The sequence below is a fragment of the Danio aesculapii genome, chromosome 17 (genome assembly GCF_903798145.1).
Source record: "Danio aesculapii chromosome 17, fDanAes4.1, whole genome shotgun sequence".
In the NCBI taxonomy this organism is placed as follows: domain Eukaryota; kingdom Metazoa; phylum Chordata; class Actinopteri; order Cypriniformes; family Danionidae; genus Danio; species Danio aesculapii.
This window is the reverse complement of record NC_079451.1, coordinates 45,425,185-45,449,753: the sequence shown is the minus strand read 5'-3', so window position 1 is coordinate 45,449,753 and position 24,569 is coordinate 45,425,185. Positions and strand designations below refer to the sequence as shown.

Here is a 24,569-nt window from a genome sequence, read left to right as displayed (position 1 = left end):
TGCTCGCTTAATACACTGACAGTGCTTTTTCAGAAGTCTCTCTTCACACCAAAATATTCTTAGCAAATTAACTATGATGTCTTTGTTTATTTTAACTAAAATGATGCAACACAAATTTTTTGACCCCAAATTTGTACATTTGAAACATCATGAATGTGCTTTTCAGATCTACAAAAAAGCCTCAAGGCAAACTGTAAAACTGACACCAAATGCATCACTGTACACTTTTAGACACTCGTGTGAGCTGTCACTGGGGTGGGACCTTTTCAAAAGGTACACATTTGTACTTGAATGGTCTATGCTGGTACCTCAAAAGTATATATTAGTACCTTAAAACTTTAAGAGGAACACTTTTGTACTTTTTAGGTACTAATATGTACCCTTGAGGTATTAATATGGATGAAGAAAAGTTCTTTCATAGGAAAGAAGATTTGCTGTTATTTCAAGACTGAAAGTGTACTGAAATAGCAAAAGTGAAATTATTATCAAATTCGCTGGAAATCTCTTCATTAGCTGCCTAAACTAAGAATGTATTTTGTTGAAAACTGTCTCCGGTACGTTCATCTGCAAATCTCAATGAAACTCATTTTTACAGAATTCAGAAGTTTTCAGACTTTCATTTTGCAAACTGGTTGGCCGATTTGTTAAGGCGTTTGACTTAAGATCCAATGGACAGATGTCCTCATGGGTTCAAACCCCACTCCTGGTAGAGCCTAACCTTTATATATAAAGCAAGGTAAGCAAACAGTTGTTTTAAATAGCCAAGGAAATAAAAACATGCTCACATAATACACTGACAGTGCTTTTTCAGAAGTTTCTCCACATCAAAATATTATTATTAATTCACTGCCTCTTTATAGATGCATAAATAATTTTTTTTTCATTTTAACTAAAATGATGCAACACAAGTTTTTTGACCCCAAATTTGTTCATTTGAAGCATCATGAATGTGCTTTTCAGATCTACAGAAAAGCCTCAATGCAAAAACTGTTACTTTGTCCCCCACATTCATCTGCAAATCACAATGAAACACATTTTTTACAGAAATCTCAAGTTATTTATTTGACAAACAAAGGGTTATTTAGAAAGTAATAACCAGGATGGCAGAGTGGTTAAGGTGTTGGTCTTAAGATCCAATTGACAGATGTCCTCGTGGTTTCAAACCCCACTCCTGGTAGAGCTTAATTTTATATATAAAGCAGAGTGTGTGAACGACACAATTTATGATTAAAAAGTAAAATGCATCTAACAGAACAAAAAGAGAAAAATTAAACAGTGCATCTCCAGAAAAGCCACTTCAAAAGCATGAGCATATAACTATAGCATCGTGCAAATGGCAAATTAAGTAAAGTTTGTACATTTGAAACATCATGAGTGAGCTTTTCAGATCTCCAGAAAGCCTCAAAGCAAAAGTGTAAAATTGACACCAAATGCATCACTGTAAGAAATCTGACAGAAACACTTCATGATGAGCTTGTGTGAAGAAAATATACTTTTTAAAAGAAGGAAGATTCACTGTTGTGTCATGACTGAAAGAGTACTAATATATCAACTCTGACATTATTAGCAAATTCATTCTTCATTAGCTGCATAAGATTTGATGCATACAGACAAATATCTAACCTGACAACCAGGGTGGCCGAGTGGTTAAGGCGTTGGACTTAAGATCCAATGGACAGATGTCCTCGTGGGTTCAAACCCCACTCCTGGTAGAGCTTAACTTTATATATATATATATTGTATAAATATAAATATATATAGCAGAGTGTGTGAACGACAAATCTTATAAAAGAAAGTAAACGCATCTAACAGACCACAAAAATAGTAAAACAAGTGCTTTATAGAGCCTAGAAATAATTCATGTGCATATTACTGCAAGCATTTTGCATATGCAAAATAAAATTGTGATGACAAATACTTAGTAGGTAAGTAAGCAAATAAGCAGGAAAGCAAGTAAGCAATCAGGTAAGTAAGCAAATAGGTAAGCAGGTAAGTAAGTAATTAAGTAAGTAAGCAGGTAAGTAAGTAAGTAGGTATGCAAGTAAGGAGATAAGCAAGTAGGTAAGTAAGTAAGTAGGTAAGTATGTAAACAGGAAAGTAAGCAAGAAGCGGGTAAGTATGTAAACAGGAAAGTAAGCAGGAAGTAAGCAGGTAAGCAAGTATGCAGGAAAGCAAGTAAGCAGGTAAGTAAGCAATCAGGTAAGTAAGCAAGCAAGTAGGTAAGCAGGTAAGTAAGTAATTAAGTAAGCAAGCAGGTAAGTAAGTAAGTAGGTATGTAAGTAAGTAGGTAAGTAAATAAGTAAGTAGGTAAGGAGTAGGTAAGCAGGTAAGTATGTAAACAGGAAAGTAAGCAGGAAGTAGGTGGGTAAGTATGTAAACAGGAAAGTAAGCAGGTAAGCAAGTATGCAGGAAAGCAAGTAAGCAGGTAAGTAAGCAATCAGGTAAGTAAGCAAGCAAGTAGGTAAGCAGGTAAGTAATTAAGTAAGTAAGCAGGTAAGTAAGTAAGTAAGTAGGTATGTAAGTAAGTAGGTAAGTAAGTAAATAAGTAAGTAGGTAAGGAGTAGGTAAGTAAGCAGGTAAGTATGTAAACAAGAAAGTAAGCAGCAAGTAAGCGGGTAAGTATGTAAACAGGAAAGTAAGCAGGAAGTAAGCAGGTAAGCAAGTAAGCAGGAAAGCAAGTAAGCAGGTAAGTAAGCAATCAGGTAAGTAAGCAAGCAAATAGGTAAGCAGGTAAGCAAGTAATTAAGTAAGCAAGCAGGTAATGAAGTAAGTAGGTATGTAAGTAAGGAGATAAGTAAGTAGGTAAGTAAATAAATAAGTAAGTAAGTAGGTAAGGAGTAGGTAAGTAAGCAGGTAAGTATGTAAACAGGAAAGTAAGCAGGAAGTAAGCGGGTAAGTATATAAACAGGAAAGTAAGCAGGAAGTAAGCAGGTAAGTAAGTAAGCAGGTAAGTAGTTAGGTAAGTAAGTAGGAAGATAGGTGGGTAAGTGCATAGATAGATTGATGGAAGGATATACTGTATAATATAGATAAAATAGAATTAATTAAATTAAAGATAAAAACAGAACGACAAAGTGGTTATGGCATTGGCCTTAAGATCCAACTGATGCATTTTTTGTGGGTTTAGACCTACTTCTGGTAAATAACGATGTGTTTTAATGTAAAATAATGTTGGTTCTCAAAGAAACAGCTGAAAGACTTCTAAAATTGATTCATATGTAAATACAACAATGTAAAATAAGAATAAGTTGATTGGAGATTGTTCTCAGTAAACTGTTCATATAGAGGAGCTTTTCAACCTTTATTTCCAAACCACCAAGTACTTTTGCACAATACCTTTTGCAAGTGATATTGCAGAAGTAACTCTCATGCTTGGGAAACCTACACTGATGCAATACATCGCATTGCCTAAATGTTCTAATGATAAACCCCAGAGCAATTTGCTAATAAAACAAACATCAAAAGGGTTTCAAAGATAAAAATATTTATTAAATTAATACAAATATACACAAACCCAAAATGTACCTTAAAACAAAGCAGTGGATTCAACATTAAAACACGTTTCTGTGTCGTGTTCTGCATGTGCACTGTACATGGGCGTAAAAACACTTGTGGTTACCTTTTTAATATCTTCAACACATCATCTAGATGTCCTGTGATACTCACAGAAGAGTAGCAGTGAAAAAAGCACGATCACTTCACCTCATTTGCATTGCAGCTCCTGTGGTTTTTCACAATGACAGCCATGAAGCGCAGGCAATGGGCAATGGTTGGTGTCTTGAGTGTAAATCACATGGTTAACATGGTTAACGCTAGCATGCAAGACAGCTGTTTGTCTGCTATGCGAAATGCAAAAGGTTATTTATTGCAACATGGAAAACAGCAGCAGAAGATCTGCCGACAGGGGTTTTTCTTCTTGTATTTGACAGCCTTCTTTATCTGAGTTGTAGCTTTGGCCACGTAGTCTTGGGTGGCGTATACATTGGCCTCAATGTTGTCCACCATGGGCCCTTGTTCCTCCACCAACAAAGCCAGTTGAAAAAACAGCTCGCGGATGTCCCGTATGCGACTCTCCAACTCCAAAAGCTCCTTGTGGCGATTCTCGATCTCAGTGAGCGCTGAGCGAGCCGTTCGCCCGTCCGTGAGCAAGTCATCGGAGAAAACGTTCCACTTGCCGGTCTCAATCATTTCTTCGATTTGATCCCCAGTCACTTCTTTACCCATGATCTCCGCTTGCCTTTGGATGCGAGTCATGCAGTTGTCTCTCTGTGCCATTTCTGCAGCATTGTACTCATTCATAGCCTCGTGAAAAGCGCCGGTTATAGAGACGAACTGGCCGCGTATCATGCGCACCAAAGCCGAATGAGCTCCGTGTTTCTCCTCCAACTCTTTGCAAAGTCCATCCAGCTTCTGTATCCGTGCATACAGGCTCTCACCTTTGGTTTTGATGCTGCGCGCAATGGTATTAGAGTCGCGCTTGATGCTGCTAATGCGTCTGACGGAGGTGAGAAAGCGCGTGTTCTGCTTACCCAGCCTCTTCACCTCCATCCTGAGCTGAGCGATTTCTTTCTGGATGGATTGAGCTTCCTTGAAGGTGTCCTCCATGATGTCCTCGCCCTCGAACACCACCGCATGCTGCTCAAATTCATCATTGTCCACATCATCTCCATTTTCCACTTGGTCTTCTTCTTCTTCTTTGATGATTTTGGTGGCGACACCTCCCAGTTCAACCAGCCTGTCTCTCATCTTTCCTGGGAATTAAAGATTAAAACAGTGGGTAAATGATGAGGTTGTTATGGCCTACAAAATTTGCCTCTACACACACACACACATGTACAGTATAAAAAGTTTATTGCATCATATAAAATGCACTGTTGTTCATAATGAAAACTTGAGGGCGTGTTCACACTTGAAGTTTGGTTCTTTTAGTCCAGACCTAAAGAAATAACTATATATAATTAAAAAGTTATGTCGCAATGACATGACAATGATTGTTTTTGCCGATGCCAATATTAACAAAACAAATGTTCAAGTTCTGACTCCTATATTGATCAATTGCATGAAGTACTATCTAGTATCTTTTTTCTCCATCAAATAAATTGTACTTAACATGGATTGGATGGATTTCACATTCAACTATCCAACATTTTAAGAGTTAAGATAAAAAAGATAAGTTGATCTTGAAAAAAGTACAATATGACAATCTACAAAGGTGATTTTTGACATTCAGAATTTGGGCCCTATCATACACCCGGCGCAATAAGACGCAAGACATGTATGGCGTGATTTGTTGCTATTTTAAGACCAGCGCAACCCTAATTTTACTGTTTTGCGCCACGTTGTTTAAACAGCAAGTCCATTTGGATAACTTTATGGACTCATGGGTGTGCTGGTCTAAAAAGGAGGTATGTTAAGGCGCATTGTTGGTGCGTTGCGATTTTGAGAAACTGAAATAGACTGTGCCATTGACCAACTACAAGCTGGTCTATAGTCCAGCGCAGAGCACATTATTTATGTGCCTACGCAGGTCCAAACACTTACACATTGCTTAATACACACAGGATGTACAGAATTGCATAAATATCTTTACATATGAAAACAATTTAAGTATTAAAATGTAAAAAAATTATTATTTTCTAGGGGTGTCAAAATTAATTGTTTCTTCTGTGCACCGCAATGTTTTTTCCACCGTGTCTATCATGGATCAGCATTCATCACCGCTGTGTCACTCATCTGTGAAGAGCGCAGCGCGCAAGAGCCAATCGCAGCCCTTTTTGTTGAGCGTGTGACCAATCAAAGGGGTGTAAGAGAACTTGGTAGACAAGGATCAGAAAGCGAGCGGGATATTTATATTTGTTTATATTATTTGCTATAAATGCTCATGTTGTTTAAAGGTACAGTTTATATATCTGATTCTTTGTATTAAATAACAAAATTGTATTACATATAGTACATAAATATATTTAAACATTTTAATACAAGAATTGCTGCTGTGAAGAAAATATAAAATTGTTTATGGAAATAATCGTCATTGCACCGTGATGCACAGAGATATCGAATTGAACCGAATCGATGGCATGATAATCGTAACCGAACCGTGAGACCAGTGTAGGTTCACAGCTCTATTATTTTCTACATAAATTTAAAAACCACTGCCTCCATGCCTTCGTAATGTCTGGGGGGCTTTTTTCAGTTTATTCATGACAATTTGCTTTTGTATATTGTTATTATTAGTAGCATTATTATTTATTATTTGCATATTTATATTTGGTTTAATAAAAAAAAGTTTAGATTTGTCCACATCACTAAATGGGTCATAAGAATAGGACGTGTGTTTGGATATAATTCAGTTTTTTGACCACACTTTATTATTGTTGTTTATTTATTAATTTGCTGGAAATTAGAACTGAATTCATAAATAGTATTGAAACAAATCTTTCCACTTGACAATCTAAATTAAATATGTAGGCTAATGGATGCCTTCAGTGGAGTGCATACAACATCGCTTACTTATTCCACGAAATAAAGGAGTAAAGAGTAAAAGTAAAGTAAAGAGAAAGTAAAGAGGCCGAATGGAGGAGGCTCGTTCTTTATCCTCATGCTGCAGATGGTCTGCTTAACTGTTTTCTCACTAGTAAAGCATCCAGTTTTTCCACTTACACTACAAAGTCCGCCGTGTAAATAGCAAATGTGCCATGGCACAACGCGACTGACTCTAAACGTGAATGGGAGATGAAACTCTGATTGGTTCAATGCATGTTCTGCTAAAAGCACACTTATAACTCATTAAAAGAATAAGCACAACCCTGTTAGACCATGCACCAAGGCGCAGAGCGTATTTTTCCGTCCCGAAAAAGTGGATTCGGACATGCCCTTAATGCTGTTGCGCAATGCACTTTAGACTTTGTGCCTAGATCGTTAAAATAGAGCCCTAAGGCTTTCATTTGAATATGTTGATGTGCTTCCAAGCGAAATAGAATATAAAGTACATCATTCTCTTTTATTAAACTAACCGTAAGCAGGGTGTGGTTAAGGATATTAATATTCAGTTGTTATGGAAGCCCTCACTTTGACATCAACAGAAGAAATGCCACTTCAAATGCAGAAGCAAATGGTCAGAATTTATTTGAAGATTACCAAAACACACATTGTTTTTTAGTGGATTACCTTGCATGGATTAATTATTCACCTTAAGCATAACTATGTGAGCTAGCAAAATAAACATTGTAAATTTTGATTTCACATGGACTTTAACAACAGCAACTTTTATTTGACATATAATAGAACACATTTATTTAATAAACTTAACCAATAAAGCCAGTGTTTTTGTTGTAAGGAATATATAAATCTTGCTGCTCCAAAAAAAATACTGACTCACTAAAGTGTGGTTGATTTCTTTTATTGCCAAAGACGTTTTACCCCCAAAATAACTAATAATTTTGTCCCAGTGTATATGCATGGTACACATCAGCTGATTTCCCAATGCACACCTGGCATTTAGTACAAATTCTGATATTTTTAATCAGATTATATTTAGTTCTTTGCAAGTATTTAATAATTTTACTCTGAGAAAACATTGGATTACTCAGAAAAAGATGTCTAAATTAATAAAGCTATATACAATATCGGCCTGTTCCAAATTATAGCAATAGCCTAAAATATAAATATCAGCAGCCGATAGTCAGTGCATCCTTAATAAAAAAAAAAACACTTCATATTTAAATAGGTATTAACATTGTCATTATTAAGATAGAATCAAAATTTATAAAATAAAATCAAACAAATAAGCTTTTATGGCATATTTTGTGACTAAACTTTCCAAACATCCAAAATAAATGCTATGTGCTGCGTATTTATGACTCATTGTATGTCTATTTATACAATATTAATAATTCTACTCTTGCAAACAAATTAACATCTTCTGGCCAGCCATTATTTTTTCAAATCCATATTGGAGTTTTTTCAAATTGCATATACTGTATGTATTGTCTTCCTGTGATGAGAATAAATGCATGCCTCCTGTCATTCTTCAAATCATGTCCAGTTTTAGGTTTGTTTGGATGTCTTCGGTATGTTTTAAACTCATATTTTAATTGAACAGCCCCTTTGTTCATCTGGAAGACACCAAGACTCATCGTTTCAATAGTCTTGGTCCTTGTTGAATACCATGGTTCAAATGGCAGTGTTTACATTTGCTCAGCACCAACAGAGCAATCACACTAGTGTTTATTTTAATCCCAGCAAACCTGTCAAGTGTGAACACAATCTAAAAGTGTACTTCTGGCTTCTTATAAATAGTTTTAATACAGCAAAAACCTTTTACCATAAAGCCAAGACCAAATGTGTGTCATCTAGTTGTTAGTCATCGCAATGACAGCTATGATGCTGCATATTTCCCACCAGAAATGATCACCACCACCAACATAGAAAAAAATTAAAGGGTGGGGACTTCCCTATAGAGAACACTATGAGGCAATATGAGTAAATAAGGGATTACGTACTTAAATCTTAAATCCCAGACTGAACTTGTAATTGTTTTACTGTGAACATGCAAACATCAAGCAGCAGATAAACAGGTGGAAAAGAACAATAGTCTTTTATGAGACTATCCATTCAGGCTATTCCCGGATGTAAAGTCAACAGTGGACACCAAATAAATACTTCAAGGAACATTATTGAGTCTCACAAGAAAATTCAGCCATGATAAAATCCACTGACTGGACACCATTTTACTTTAAAAACACTGATAGTTCAGTCTCTTAATAATTAACGTTAGCATCCTCATTTTGACTTCCTTAAAAAATCCCAGGAGGCTAGATCTCTTAAAGGATATCATTAAAACCACATTTCAATACAGTAGAAGCAAAATCATACCGCATACATGCTGTAATTTGCAAGTTCCTTGTTTAATTCAAATTAAACGCTCGATTTGAGGTTCCGCTAACAACTTTGCGACGAACTTTTTATGTAAATCGTACTGAAATCAGTTGAAAAGATTTATAAAACGTTACTTTACCTTATTTCATGTCCCTCCCTTCAATCCAAACGCTATAAACGTGAGCTTTTATCGTTTCCCTATGCGCATCACCTCATGTCACACACATCGCTGCAGGAAATAACGTTGCACTTGAATGACTGACTTGTGGGAGTTTCCGACAAGTCAAAGCACGAAAGTACCCGTGTTTACCCAAGTTTAGTATAAGGAGTTCACGCAGAATCATTTACCAGTATTGTACAGTTTACACAACGCACTTGTGGTGTCACTTGTGGTAAAAACGTCCATATTTATTTGCAAGGGTTAAACATGTCAATTTTTTTTGGTTTTATTTGGGTCAATATCACTACCTTAGATGTCCCACAACATTGAATCAGTCCTATATGAACATAATGCGAAATAAGGACATTCTGGTGTTTTTATATAATTGGTTAAACCTTTACACACATGCAGGTAGAATTATGTGTTGTTGTCAATGTTTGCCATAGTCTTTCATTGAATGGATGTGATTTTGCCATGTGCCTGCTCAGCCAAGTTCAGTGAGTCTAAAAAGTAGGTAAATTAGATCAAATTAAAAATATTTTTAAATAATTCTTATTGTCTTTAACAAGTTATTTGACAAAAAAAAGTCATTTTAATAATTTTTATTTTGTTTTCATAATATTATGAATAATTTTGCATGTGAAATTGCTGTCCAACCTGTCATGATGTGGTACATCAACCTATAAGAAACCTTCTGACGTACTCATTGGCCTCCCTATACCCATTTTACCTTTCTTCAGAGGAGGTTTAAACATCTAATGTGCACACAGTAAGTAGCTACACCTATGTTTCCTATTTTTCCTCATGTTGTGTTTAAAACTGAATGTTGTCTAACACGCCCACCCGTCATAGTAAAATATTAATTTATATAAACAAATTTCAGAAATAATATATAGCTTTTAAATTGTATACAAAGAGCTTAAATAGGGAAACACAGCTGCAGGTACAACATGTGTTGAATAAATGCTATCTTTAGCCAAAAATGTTCTCCCTGTCACAAATCCTTCCTTGACAGGGTGGACATATACATTGTCATTGACACTTTATATATTTATTTAATATTTTATTGTTAATTAGTTAATGTTTTTTTATGTTACAACACTTATACACACACACCAGTTGCAATACACGAGTGGACAATACAAACCTTTTGGTAATAATCTGTCTCAATCTATATAAAGGATATCCTTTTAAAATCCATATAATAGAGCTCATTGATTATTTGAAATAAAAATACAGCCATAAGTATTTGTACATTTATGTGAACATCTGTAATCTAATTATTTACCTTATTCTGGAAAAATAAAAAACTGTATTATTAAGGTGTTTAACTTGAGTTGCTTCCAACATTCCCTTCTCTCCATGTAAAGATTCATTAGCAAATTTAGTTTAATTTGAAGGACAAAAGTTGTTTATTCTCCCATTAATTTGCATATTGATAACACCTAATTGATTACAGAAGTGGTGGCATGGTGGCTCAGTGGTTTGCAGTAGTTAGTGAAAACAGAAGTTGAATTCTTGAAAACTTTTACAACCCTTTTATATTAACCCTTTAATATTTCTTGTTGTACCTGTTGTTTTTCAAATGTTCCTCCATATTTAGTTCGCTAAATAAAGCCTTTGTCCACCTTGTCATGCCAATGTCCACCCTGTCATCTTGTTTTCCACTGTCATGTTCAACTTTTATATATAAAAATAATAATATTTATAACCTCAGCAAAACATTTTGTGTGATTCCTTAATTAACCAATAAGCACCAGTTAATATTGTTTGAAAGTTTGACAATATTTTAGATCTTGGGTTTTATTTTGCAAAAATTGCAATGCATAATATATTGGGAAATAAAGATTTTGTTCATCATTTCATTTACATAAATAGACTTTTTGCATAATCTAAAAAGTTGTGTTAGTTAAGGAATGCATTACATTCGGAAAATATACATTTTATAATCACACTGCAATGAAAATATACTTATACTACTTTGAATTTGTCCATGACAGGGTTGACAATTTGAGGTTTGTTTACTGTTTTTCCACTTGCAGATTAATTGTAAAAAGCGCTGAAGCTTGACCAGCAGTAATTTCTTACAGCCTAAGGTCTAATTAATACAACAACTATGTGGTTATGCGAAAATCTCAAACTTTCTTTTAAAAATTTTGATGTCTCAAAGGCACTTTATAGTGATAATGACCCATTTGCTGAAGATTTCCAGTCAAATGCATATCAGATCCTACGATATTCACATTGTAGCATAAAATATGTAAATAAATCTGGTCATTCCTACTATTTGGTGTCATTTGTGTCCAAAGTGTACAAAGCATCTAATTCTTGCAATGTTTTTGAGATGATAGTATGCTGATTTAGTTTCTGCTTTGACATGACTATTAAAAGTTACATCTGACTCCAGAGTCACACCAAGATTCTTGACCTTATATTTTGTTGTTTGATCCTTAGTGCCAAGGTACGCATTCACTTTGAGAACCTCATCTCTGTTCCCAAACGCAACGACTTCAGTTTTCTCTTTGTTTAACTGAAGAAAGTTTTGGCACATCCAACTGTTGGGCACAAATTACTTCTTTTCATATCAAGGTATTGGTCAAAGACTATTAACTTATCAATTCTGCAGTGCTGGAGCCTAACCTGTGTATTGATTGTCCTTTTAGAGAGAATCTATAGGTCTGGTTAAATCCTAACTTAATCAAACACACACACACATACACGCACACACATGTATACACACACACTTTTAATTTAAATGACAGAGGATTAAAATACAAGCAGATCAATTCAGCAAATAGCTAAAGCAATAAATATATTAAATTAAATAATAAATAACATTAAATATTAAATAACAAATAAAATGTGTTGATGCTTAAAGCAAAGTATGGTGTTCTTACTGTATTGAGTTACTTACTTTAACTCGGACACTACTTTTTTCTGCATTTGAGTCAGTATCAGGTGGAAAATATAAAAGCAGAAGTGAAACAAGCAAGAACATTTTTGCACAACATGATGATTAAGCAACAAAAGCAAAGGTTGTGTGCATACTGTGTAGGATAAAATACTTAAAATGAAAATGTGTATTGTAGTTTATTTTCTTTTTTCCCCCTCAGTAATATGAGCACATTTCAGAATATACAGTGCTCAGCGTAATTGAATACAGCCCATTTTGAAAATGAATATTTTTATCCATTTCTCAGTGAATATAGGCAATGTATTTTGGTGCATTTAAACAAAACAGATTTATTAAACAGATATATTTATTAAAATAATATTTTAGTCACTAAACATATTCAGAAATTGAAAGATAAAAAAATTAAATTAAAATTAAATTAAAGATACAATTAAATTCAAGCAATGCAAAAATGCAAAAAAAAATACAACTCAAAATTTCAACAAAATTTTTAAATTTTTTTGCTTCTTTTGATTTTTCCTCTTTTTAAATTTGTATTTTATATATTTTTTTAACATATAAATTTGGGTGTACTTGGTTTTAGACCGTTATCGTAAGTTATTTTGTTAGATAAGCTCCAGATTTGGCTTCGGTACTGACTAATCTAATGTACATGCAAAAAAAATATTATTGCATAGCTTCCAATTAGAAATATAAATTTATAAGAGATTTATGAGAGGTGTACTGATATGTGCTTAGCACTGTATAAAGTAGTTTTGTTCTGTGCACACACCACATGATGGCAGTAGAGCTTTAAAAAGATGATCAGAATCTTGACCTTGTGACTAAAGCTGATGCTGAAATGTTTGTACTAGGTCAAAGTTTGTTGCTGTTTTTGGAATTTGGGCCTATGTATTTTTGTGAATTCATGTTTGAGCATTACTGTTTACTTCTGTTTCCTGTGGCTTTCAAATCTAGGTTAACCAGAAGAGTTTTGGTTTCCTCTTTACCATGGTTCCTTACTCTACTCTGTATCTGTATCTTTATTTTTTTCATTTTATTTCATTTTCCTTCGGCTTAGTCCCTTTATTCATCAGGGGTCTCTACAGCGCAATGAACCGCCAACTTATCCAGCATATGTTTTTATGGAAGGATGCCCTTCCAGCTGCAACCCAGTACTGGGGAAAACACCTAAGCTACACAATCTCACATTCACACACTCATACACTATGGCCAATTTACTTTATTCAATTCACCTATAAGCCTACCACATGTGTTTGGACTGTGGGGGAAACTGGAGCATGCGGAAGCCACGCCAACACGAGGAGAACATGCAAACTCCACACAGATGACAACTGGCCCATCCAGGACTCGAACCAGCGACCTTCTTGCTGTGAGGCGACAGTGCTAACCAACTTAACTTGTTTCTCTAAATCTTTGCAATTTTTTATGCTATTTTTATGCTTTGTGTGCAAATATATATATATATATATATATATATATATATATATATATATATATATATATATATATATATATATATATATAAATATAAGCATGCTATTAATTACCAAAATACTTAAACAAACAAACAAACAAACAAATAAATAAATAGCTAATAAAGACTCTCAACATATTTAATTCTGATAGTAGAAGCATCTAAATACCTTTTTACAGTCTATCATAAATACTAAATATATTCAAATCGTGCATTTTGACCTAAACTGGACAGAACCGGACGGACCTACTAACTCACCCAACGTAGAGCATACGCATGCGGGGATATGTTTTATGCAAGGAAAATATTTACTAAACTAATTAAAATAAATAATTAAATTAATTTTCTGACGTTGATAAATATGCCAAAGTCAAGCAATGTTAATGATACCGATTAATAAAACAGATTCAAAATAAAATTAGTTGTTTCGGCCCTCCCCCGTGAGGTTGGTATCGTCTGAATGAACCCTCAGGTATAAAATCTCCACAGCGCACGGTGAACAGTCATTTGCCAGTCGACATCAGATAGGTAAGTTCAGTTCTGCCCTCCTCTTCGTATCTCCTCAGAGAAACATTTAAAATAAACAGAAATTGTTCTTCAAAGGTATTAAGTGTGTGCTTCCAACTAACAAACGAAGTACTAAAAACTTATAGCTGGTGATTCCCACTATAAAACTGGGAAAATAAGCATTAAGAGTATCAAACAAATGTTGTTTCATTAGCCTGACGTTACATATGTATGTAAACCTCAGATAAATCCAAATTAAGAGGTGGATAGAGTAAGATTTTGAACTGCTTTTAGCATGTATCCGAATGTGCAACTACAAAGCACACTTTACCCAGCTGATAAACTCAGTTTAGTACATGATTACAGTGTACTTGAATAAATTTATACAGCAAGGTGTGGAAATAAAAAAGTTATTCGAAGTTAGCAGGTTTAGTTTGATACCTTCACTTTTGTAAAGCTTGAATAGTTATTTTTGAATCATTATTAGTATTTTAACACTTAAATTGACTTCTCAAAAAACATTCCTTTTTTTTTTTTTTTGTTTAGTACAAACGTTTTGAAGAATGTTGGAAACTGCATTTGTTTCCGTAGTTAATTTTTTTTTCCTGTCCCAACATTATTTGCAATATCATCTTCTGTATTTAAATTGTAATTAAACGTGTGAAATACTGACAATGACTGAAACATTTAAAACTTGATTGATTAAAGATTTAATTATTGTTTTTATTTTCATTTTAAAATGTAAAGTTTACTTTGACCATAAAAAAAGAAATTGTGTAATTAAAATGCAATATAATATAAAACAACAACAATATTTGTATTTAAAATAAATTTAATATACTGTAATACGGTCTCTGTGTTCAGCTTATTGCAGGTTTCTCCACACCATGTCTATGGGAATGACCTGTGGCGTCAGGTGGGGTGACCATCTTGCTCAGCTCAGTCAGTCTAACCATGGCGAATCCCTGCCTGAGTTTCTCACTCTTCAGTGAAGTTAAGTGGTGATGCTTCAATTGGTGGGTGACTGTGGGCTTGGGGTCCAGTTCAGCTTCTCTGGCTCTCACTGTCCCACAGTTTTCCTTATTAGTAATGACTTTATTAAAAACAGATATTCTGTATAATGTGGATGAAACTGCCACATACTCAGTCCATTGAGGTAAAGTTGGTTTTATATTCACATATTCGGACTTTCTTAAAATAATTTCAGAAAATTATTACTTGCAAGTTCTAAATGGGAAATTCATAATGCAGCTAATGATTATTGTCAAAGTACAATATTGTTCACAGTCAATTAAATAGTGCAAATGTTGTTTTCAAATCATTTAAATGCTTTTTTACACCCAATATTTAAATTAGCGTGGTGAACAATACAAGGACCATTGAATGAATGTGTGAATATAATAAAAAAATTACCTCAAAGAATTTGTTGCATAAATAAAATGTATCACATTTTTGTATGTTCACTACCAAATATATTTGAAAATTAAATCCGTTTGTGGCGTAGACTGGAAAACAATCAGCTAAAATGCTGCCAAATTGCTGTCTCAAAGGGATAGTTTACAGAAAAATAGAAATTGTCGTCAATTATCCACCCTTTTTAGTTAAACCTTCATAAGTTTTTTGTTAAATGGAAAAAAAAAAAAAAAAAAAAGCTTGTTACTATTGACTTCCATAGTGTTTGTTTTTCATAATATGGAAGTCAATGGTTAAATTTATACGTCTTCAAAGTAACATGTTTAACAGAAGAATCTCAAAGGTGAAGTGAACTATCTCTTAACAATAATTATAACTCAATAAATTAAAAAATAACTATTGCACTATAAAAGAATAACAATATATTCTTATTTAAAGTAACTTTAATATAATGTCTTGGGGCCTCTGTGTTCAGCTTATCGCAGGTCTCTGGATGGTGATGAAAGCAGTTTCCCCACACCATATCTATGGGATTGAGATAGTTTGTTTTATATTCGCCTGTTTGTTCATTTTTGAACAGTGACATTTTGTGACAGTCTCCATATTGTTCATTATGCTACTTTGAACATTAGGTCTGAAATGGCATGTAAATATGACTTCAAAACAACATTAGCACTTTAACTGACTGAACAATGCTGTACTTTGAAAGCCATTGACTACTATTATGATTTCAACATCCTATAATTTGCAAATGATACTTTTCTGAAATGATGTTAAGGAGAAAGTCCAAATGTGCAAATATAAAACCAACTTTACTCCAATATGCATGCGAGTGACCCATGGCATCAGGTGGGGCGACCGTCTCACTCGCTCTTGTAGCTGAAGTCGTAGCTTCATCTTGACAGTCAGTGGCTGTGACAAGCATTTAAAACTTACTTGATTAAAAAGTTACATTTTAATATTTGAGTCTACTTTGCGACCATAAAAACAAAATTGTTGTATAAATGAAATGTACTGTATAGCATTTTATGCACGTTGTGCACTACCAAATCTAAAATTCAGCCAAATTGCTGTTTTCACCCTCTTTAGTGGTGTTAAACCTTTGAGTTCTGTAAAATATAGAAGGGATTTTGTAGAACGCTGGAAACCTGTAATCAATTTGTTTTTAAAACTATGCAAGTCAATGGTTTGATTTTTAGCTTTCTTCAAAGTGTAGTCTTGTTTAACAAGAAACTCAAAGGTTTCATTTTTGAGTAAACTATCCCTTTAACAACAACAACAACGATGATGATGATGATGATGTAATAAGCTAAAAAAAAAAAAACTATTGCACTATAATAAAATTACATATTCTTATTTAAATTAACTTTAATATGATGTAATACAGTAAGAGTGCCTCTGTGTTCAGCTTATTACAGGTCTCTGTCTGGATGGTGATGAGTGCAGTTTCCCCACTCCATATCTATAGGAATGACCCGTGGCGTCAGGTGGGGCGACCGTCCCTGCCTGAGGTTTTCTGACTCTTCAGTGAAGTTCAGTGGTGATGCTTCAATCGGTGGGCAGTGGTCCAGTTCAGCTTCTTGTGAGACAGTAAGTTTACTTTAATAGAAGTTACTATAAATTGTGTGAATGTTGTGAAATTTTGTAAATAATGTGAATGAAATGGCCACATACATAAAGTCCATTGAGTTTAAGTTCGTTTTATATTCACACACTTAGACTTTCTCCTTAAAATAATTTCAGAAAAGTATTATTTGCAAATTCTAAATATGCAAATAATGTTAGCAGCCAATGACTATCAAAGTACATCATTGTTCAGGTCAATTAAATACTGCTAATACTGTTTTGAAGTAATTTAAATGCGATTTTAAACATAATATGTTTAAATTAGCATGGTTAACAATATAAGGACCATTAAATGAATGTGCAAATATAAAACCAACCATCACCTCAATTTAAATTTGATATCTTATGGTGGATTACTGCACAAAGTAAAGCTTTAATAGGTATTATCCTTATTTTAAAGCTTGAAAAATTTTTATAGTCATTTACTCAGCCTCCATGTGTCAAACTTATTTTCTTAAAGGAAAAAAATATATATTTTAAAGAATGTTGTAAGCAGCTTAAGTCCATGGTATGTTTTTTTTTTTGTACTATGAATTCCAACATTATTTACAGTATCTTCTGTATTCAAAAGAAGAAAATCAAACATGCGAGACTAAGTGAATCATAGCCAAAGCTTCACCCTGATAGTTAGTGACTGACAAACATTTAAAACTCACTTGGTGATTAATTAAATGCATTTTAATATTTAAAGTTTACTTTGACCATTAAAAAGAATTTTGTTGTATAAATGACATGTATTTCACTTTATTCATGTTCACAAATACCCAATGTACTGTAATTGAAAAAGAAAATCAGTTTGTGGTGTAATCTGAGGGAAAAATCCGCTAAAATGCAGCCTAAAAATTGCTAAAATTAAGTGTTAACCCAAAAATGAAAATTGTCATTGACTCGCACTTTAAGTTTTAAACTTTTGAGTTTCTTCTGTTAAATCCAGAAGGTATTTTGACTAGACCCGTATTTTTTTTTCATACTATGGAAATCAGTGGTTACAGGTTTTCAGCTTTCTTCAAAATATCATCTTTTGTGCTTAACAGAAGAAACATGTTTCATTTTTGAGTGAACTCTCCCTTTAAAAATAATGATGATAATAACTTAAAATAATTGCTATTGCCATATAATATAACACAACAATATTTTATTTAAAAATAAAATCCAGTTCAGCTTCTTGTGGGACAGTGAGAGCCAGAGTTTACTTTATTAGGAATTACTACTTTAAAACATCTATTCTGTGTAATGTGAATGAAAATGCCACATGCAAGGTTAATTGAGGTAAGGTTGGTGTCATTCACACATTCAGACATTCTCCTTAATATTGTTTTGGAAAAGTATTATATTTAGATGCTAAATGGGGAAATCATAATAGCAGCCAATGACTACTGTCAAAGTACAACATTGTTCAAGGTCAATACTGCTAATGCTTGTTTAAAGTCATACTTGCGTGCGATTTCTGACCAAGTAGTGCAGTAAAGCAATATAGGGACCCTGTTAACTTGTGACTGAATGAATGTGGAAATATAAAACCAACTTTACATCAATTCTTCAGAATACCTTCCGCTGGAAATCGGTAACCATTGACTTCCATAGTACTTGTTTTTCATACTAATGAAGTCAATGGTTACTGGTTTACAGCTTCATTCTTTTGTTTAACAAACTCATGAAGGTTTCATTTTTGAGTGAACTGTCTCTTTAACAATAACTATCCCTTTGACACACCCCTTCTGTCTTAATGCACCCGACATTTTTTTAGAAACACACATATGCTTTACATGTTTTTTTCTATATTTGATAATATAATTACTATTTTCATTTATAGCACTTCATTTTTGCATATTGTTTAAATACTCTCAGCAGCTATGCTAATTGTTTTCTTCATTTCAGGATACTCATTCTGAGGTCTCTAGAGATTATGCAGTGCTGTAGATGCAATCCAAGCCCTGTGAAGAAATGATGCCAAGGTATCCGTAATCCTGGACCCGGCCGTATCCTGAGCAGATGCTGTGGCAGTCATGGAGGAGTGGAGTGCATGAGACTGATTCCTGAAAGACCCCAGTGACAGACAAGTCTCCGCATTGATCTCGTGGTCCAGCCTGAACACTTGCTGGTGATCTACTCACAACTGCAGCTTCTCCACGATGGACATCCAGCATTCTCCAGCCTCTGGCACCTAGAATGCAGTTCCGTTCAAGAAGTTTGGCCAGAGGAGAAATGGTCCTGCCCAACTGAGCCTGGCTTCTCTCTGGACTTTTTTTTTTCTCCCCATCACTTTCGTCAATTGGTTAAGTTTGTTCCTCGCAACTGGCTTGCTTGGTTTGGGACTTGTTGAGCTGTGCATCAATGGATTTTCTCTTCAGTGTTCAGTAGTGAAAATTAAACCACACTGAAGTGAACTAAACTGAACTTCAACTCTGAAAACTGGACTGACACAGTTTTAGTTCACTAGAACTACTATGTTAAGCTGCTTTGACACAATCTACATTATAAATGCTCCATAGAAATAAACATGAGTTGAAATAAACATGAACAATAACTCAATACATGTAGATTAAAAAATGACTACTGCAATATAATTAAATAGCATGACAATATTCTTAGTTAAAGTAACTTTAATATGATGTAATACAGTAAGAGTGCCTCTGTGTTCAGCTTATTACAGGTCTCTGTCTGGATGGTGATGAGTGCAGTTTCCCCACACCATATCTATGGGAATGACCCGTGGCGTCAGGTGGGGCGACCGTCTCACTCGCTCAGCTCAGTCACTCTGACCATGGCGAATCCCTGCCCGAGGTTCTATCACTCTTCAGTGAAGTTCAGTTGTGATGCTTCAATTGGTGGGTGAAGGTGGGCTGTGGTCCAGTTCAGCTTCTTGTGGGACAGTGAGAGCCAGAGTTTACTTTACTTCATGAAAACAGACATTGTGTAATGTGAATGAAACTGCCACATACTCAAAGTCCATTGAGGTAAAGCTGGTTTTATATTCGCACATTCAGACTTTACTCAATATAGTTTTGGAAAATTATTTGCAAATTCTAAATGGGGAATTCATAATAGCAGCCAATGATTATTGTCAAAGTACAATACTGTTGACCGTAAACTTGCCCTCAATTTCAATTTGATATCTTATGGTGGATCACTGCACAATGTGAAGCTTTAATAGATCGGATGATTCTTATTATTTTAAAGCTTACTTTTTTTTCTCAGTCATTTACTCAGCCTTCACATTCTAAACTTGAGTTTCTTAAAAAAGATATTTTGAAGAATGTTGTAAACTAAGCAGGTTAAGTCCATGGTACGGTGTTTTTTTTTTTTTTGTACTATGGATTCCAACATTATTTACAGTATCTTCTGTATTCAAATGAAGAAAATCAAACGTGCGAGATAGAGTGAATCACAGCCAAAGCTTCACCCTGATAGTCAGTGACTGACAAACATTTAAAACTCACTTGGTGATTAATTAAATGCATTTTAAAATTTAAATGTCTACTTTGTGATTATAAAAAGACTTGCGTTGGAGAAAAGAAATGTATATAATTTTATGCATGTTGTGCGCTATCATTTTTAATTGAAAAATGAAATCAGTTTGTGGTGTAGACTGAGAAAAAATCAGCTAAAATTCAGCCAGATTGCTTTATTTTATTTTATTTTTAGTTAACTTTGAGTTTCTTCTGTTAAATCCAGAAGGTATTTCGACTTGCACAGTTTTATTTTTTGTACTATGGAAGTCAGTGGTTACAGATTTTCAGCTTAAACGTTTCATTTTTGAGTGAACTCTCCCTTTAACAATAACAATGATGACGATAACTTAACTTTTGCAAGATAATATAACATAACAACAATATTCTTAGTTAAAGTAACTTTAATATGATGTAATACAGTAAGAGTGCCTCTGTGTTCAGCTTATTACAGGTCTCTGTCTGGATGGTGATGAGTGCAGTTTCCCCACACCATATCTATGGGAATGACCCGTGGTGTCAGGTGGGGCGACCGTCTCACTCGCCCTCGCTCAGCTCAGTCACTCTGACCATGGCGAATCCCTGCCCGAGGTTCTCTCACTCTTCAGTGAAGTTCAGTGGTGATGCTTCAATTGGTGGGTGACGGTGGGCTGCGGTCCAGTTCAGCTTGTGGGACAGCGAGAGCCAGAGTTTACTTTATTAAAAATTACTTCATGAAAACAGACATTGTGTAATGTGAATGAAACTGCCACATACTCAATCTCATTAAGTATAACAGATACTGTAAAAAAAAATGAGTTTCACAATCTATTTGTGTTGGGACAACATGAAGGAATTAAGATAGCTTAATAGATTTTACAAATGTAAGTGGATTGAACATAAAACAATTGACTCAACACTTGTCAGCTTATTTTAAATTAGTTAACATTTTCCAAATCAACTTATTTTTTATGATCCTTTTCCAAAAAAAGTAATTAAATATTCCTCAAGGTGAAAAAATAAAGAAAATAATATATAAACAAAATGATTAAGTAATTAAAAAAAAAACATGTAGTAATGGTGATGAAGAGTAATAATACATAATAATCCTGTTAATATCTGCAAATATAAAGCTTAAATTATAGCTGCTGCTGTGTTTTGTCATTTGTGTGGCCGTGCTCTGATAGGAGCGGATTGACATGTTGATGTACTTAAAATATGAATAAAAGGAACATGTTTTATAAATAAAGCATTTAACTTTTGCCAACATATCTTTGCATAAATCGTTGAAAGTTTAAGTATATTATGCAAAAACATTGTTCTAATTTTAGGTTATTGTAATAAGAATTTAAATAATAGTCAAAATACGTTTTAAAAGTTATTTAGAAAGAAATAGTTGCAATGTTTCATTCATCAGGAAGGTTTTTTGCCTTTTAATCTTTCTAAATTACAGAAAACTTGTGTTGTCTTGAGTGTTGTTGTGGGATTGTATGTATGCAATCTTTGTCTTAAATCCAGTGTTAAAAACATTTCCTATATGTGCCAAGCAGAACAGACAAAGTTTAAACTAAAACTAAAAACAGTTTGCTCCTGGCTAAGATGCTTTAAAATGTTTGTTTTTTCCCATGTGAAATATTTTATAAACTTTTTTTTTTGTAATTAAGCTATTGTTTTTGTTTATTTGTCTTATTTACTTTTGTTAAATGTACAATATATGTTGTTTGGGTGTGAATTGTGGAAAAGTTGGTTTCATATTTCGCACATTCGTTCATTGACAGTTTGACATGCTCCCTATATTGTTTACTATGGTACTTTGAATATATTGAGGTAAAGTTGTTTTTTATTAGCACATTCGTTCACTGACAGTTTGACATGCTCCCTATATTGTTTACGTTGGTACTTTGAATATTCTGGCTGAAATCACACGCAAGAATGACTTCAAAACAACATTAGCACTATTTATTTGACTGAGCGCTGTTGTACTTTAATAGTCATTGTCTGCTAATAATATTTCACTATTTAAAATGGGCAAATATTACTGTTCTAAAATTAAATTAAGAGAGTTTGAATGTGTGAATATAAAAACAACTTTACCTCAATTGGGTGTGATGGGTGTGCCCTAGTATCATCATCATCATATTTTGACAAAAACATGCTGTAGAAAAATATAAAATATATTCAAAAAAAAAAAAAACATTTTTAAAAATCTTTTACAAGTATTTTATAATTTGTTTCTGTGGAAAACAATTGTTTATTTTTATATCTTATTTACCTTTGCTAAAAATGTGCAATATTTGTTTCATGGTGTTTCATTATTTTTTTTAGTACAGTTTGTTTTTACATTTAAAAAATGAATCATATTTAAGAAGTGATCACAGTTGGTACTGTTAAAACTGTCTTGAAATTGAATAGATTATTGTAATTGGGTTTACAAATACTTATGGTCAAGGCAGTTTTTCCCCACCACAGTATTTTAGGCATATTTGTTTACTGAAAAAAAAATATTCAAAGTTGATACCTTAGATTTTCTAGATTTTTTAAATTGGTGGTAAACAATTAATTGAGCTGAATTAAAACAAACAAATTACGTTGAACATTACTACATTTAATTTATTCAACCCATATAAATAGTTTGCAACAATTTTACAGAAATGATTTTTTCAGTGATCTTTGCATTAGTTCTTCATACTGATATTATTTGTATTTGATCTAATGGTAATTTATTAGATACAGTATAAGTATTGCTTTTGATGTTTCAAACTGACAATATCTGCATTATACTGCTGAAACAGTGAGACCGCATGAGGAAACCTCTGACATTAAAGACATGCCAATTAAAAGCTGTAATTAATAATGATTAACTCCACTGCAGTCTGATGACTGATCAATATCTGCATTAAACTCTTTATACTCTGCAATAACAGTACAGAGATTTTGTCTTGCAAGAAAACTAAAGCTAATAAATAAACACCCATATTAAAATTAAGGCTTTATTTAATTAAAGACAAACTTCATTTGCTGCTGAAAGCTACTGGATATTCTTATATAATAACATTAAAAGCATGCAGGACTGACGCTTATGGCAAAAAGAATTTTAAACTCGATCGAACAAAACTTGAATGTGTATTTTGGGTTTTCATCTTACTGATTCTGAAAGTTTGATATTGCTGCTGGATTTCTTATATAATTTGCTCACCTTTGATGCATGACGTTGAATTTTCAACAGATGAATTTAAATGCATTAAAATCAGTAGTGATGAAAAACATGTGGTCATATAAGTGTTTTATTTTTAATTCATGTTTTTTTTATCCTTATGTGTTGTTCAAGTTTTAAAACAGTGATATTTGCTTATATTGCGGCATCTTGAATCATAGTAAAGCTGCGGTCACACTTGGCTTTTCCTCCCATAGACTTCCATTCATACGCAAACGAATACGTCAGACCGGAAACGCGGGGTCATGCCTTAAGTTTCGCAGGTTGCTGCTGTGCAAAGTTCAAGCTTGGTGAACTCTGACCTGCGAAATCGCATCACTTGGCTGCGTGAGACCAATCAAGGATCAAAACAGGACCTCTCTGGGCAGAAATATAAAACATGAAGCAATCGCTCGCTTTTTTTAAATGTCTAAAGCTGCGGTCACACTGGGCTTTGTGTGTGCGAAATTCTGTCGTGCGGCGCTGCGAAAAGGGGCGGGATTAAACAAGATGTTTAGACATTAAAAAAAGCGAGCGATTGCTCCATGTTTTAAATTTCTGTCCAGAGAGGTCATGTTTTGATCCTCGATGGGTCTCACGCAGTCAAGTGATGCGATTTCACAGGTCAGAGTTCACCAAGCTTGAACTTTGCACCGCAACAACCTGCGAAACTCGATGCATGACCCTGCGTTTCCGGTCTGACGCATTCGCGTGCGTATGAATGGAAGTCTATGGAAGGAAGTCAAGTGTGACCCATAGACTGTAAAATATATGGACGTAGCATCCGTGACGTCACCCATAGGTTTCTGAAGAGCGCAAAAGAAGCCACAAGTGGGATCCAAGATGGTGTCCTGCTAAGTCTACTTGTGTAGTGCTCTGCTGACAAACTAACCTTTAACAGCTAAACAAGAAATATCTTGCTTTAAAGTTACCTCTCACAACTTTAAAAATGAAGTCAGCGGCAGATAAAAGGA

General features: G+C 34.0%; 1 protein-coding gene and 1 non-coding gene across 2 annotated transcripts; one reads left to right on the top strand and one right to left on the bottom strand.

Annotated features, from left to right (window-relative positions):
- Positions 1-1,629: 1,629 nt before the first annotated feature.
- trnal-uaa (transfer RNA leucine (anticodon UAA)) lies at positions 1,630-1,712 on the top strand. The gene has a single exon. It is a non-coding gene; the product is annotated as a tRNA-Leu (tRNA).
- Positions 1,713-3,467: 1,755 nt separating this feature from the next.
- On the bottom strand, positions 3,468-9,129 carry stx11a (syntaxin 11a). The gene is made up of 2 exons (XM_056476918.1): positions 9,017-9,129; positions 3,468-4,751 (listed from the first exon to the last, which is right to left on the bottom strand). Exon 2 carries the CDS (start codon positions 4,744-4,746, stop codon positions 3,859-3,861), a length of 888 nt encoding a protein of 295 aa, XP_056332893.1. The 5' UTR covers positions 4,747-4,751; positions 9,017-9,129; the 3' UTR covers positions 3,468-3,858.
- Between the last annotated feature and the right edge of the window lie 15,440 nt (positions 9,130-24,569).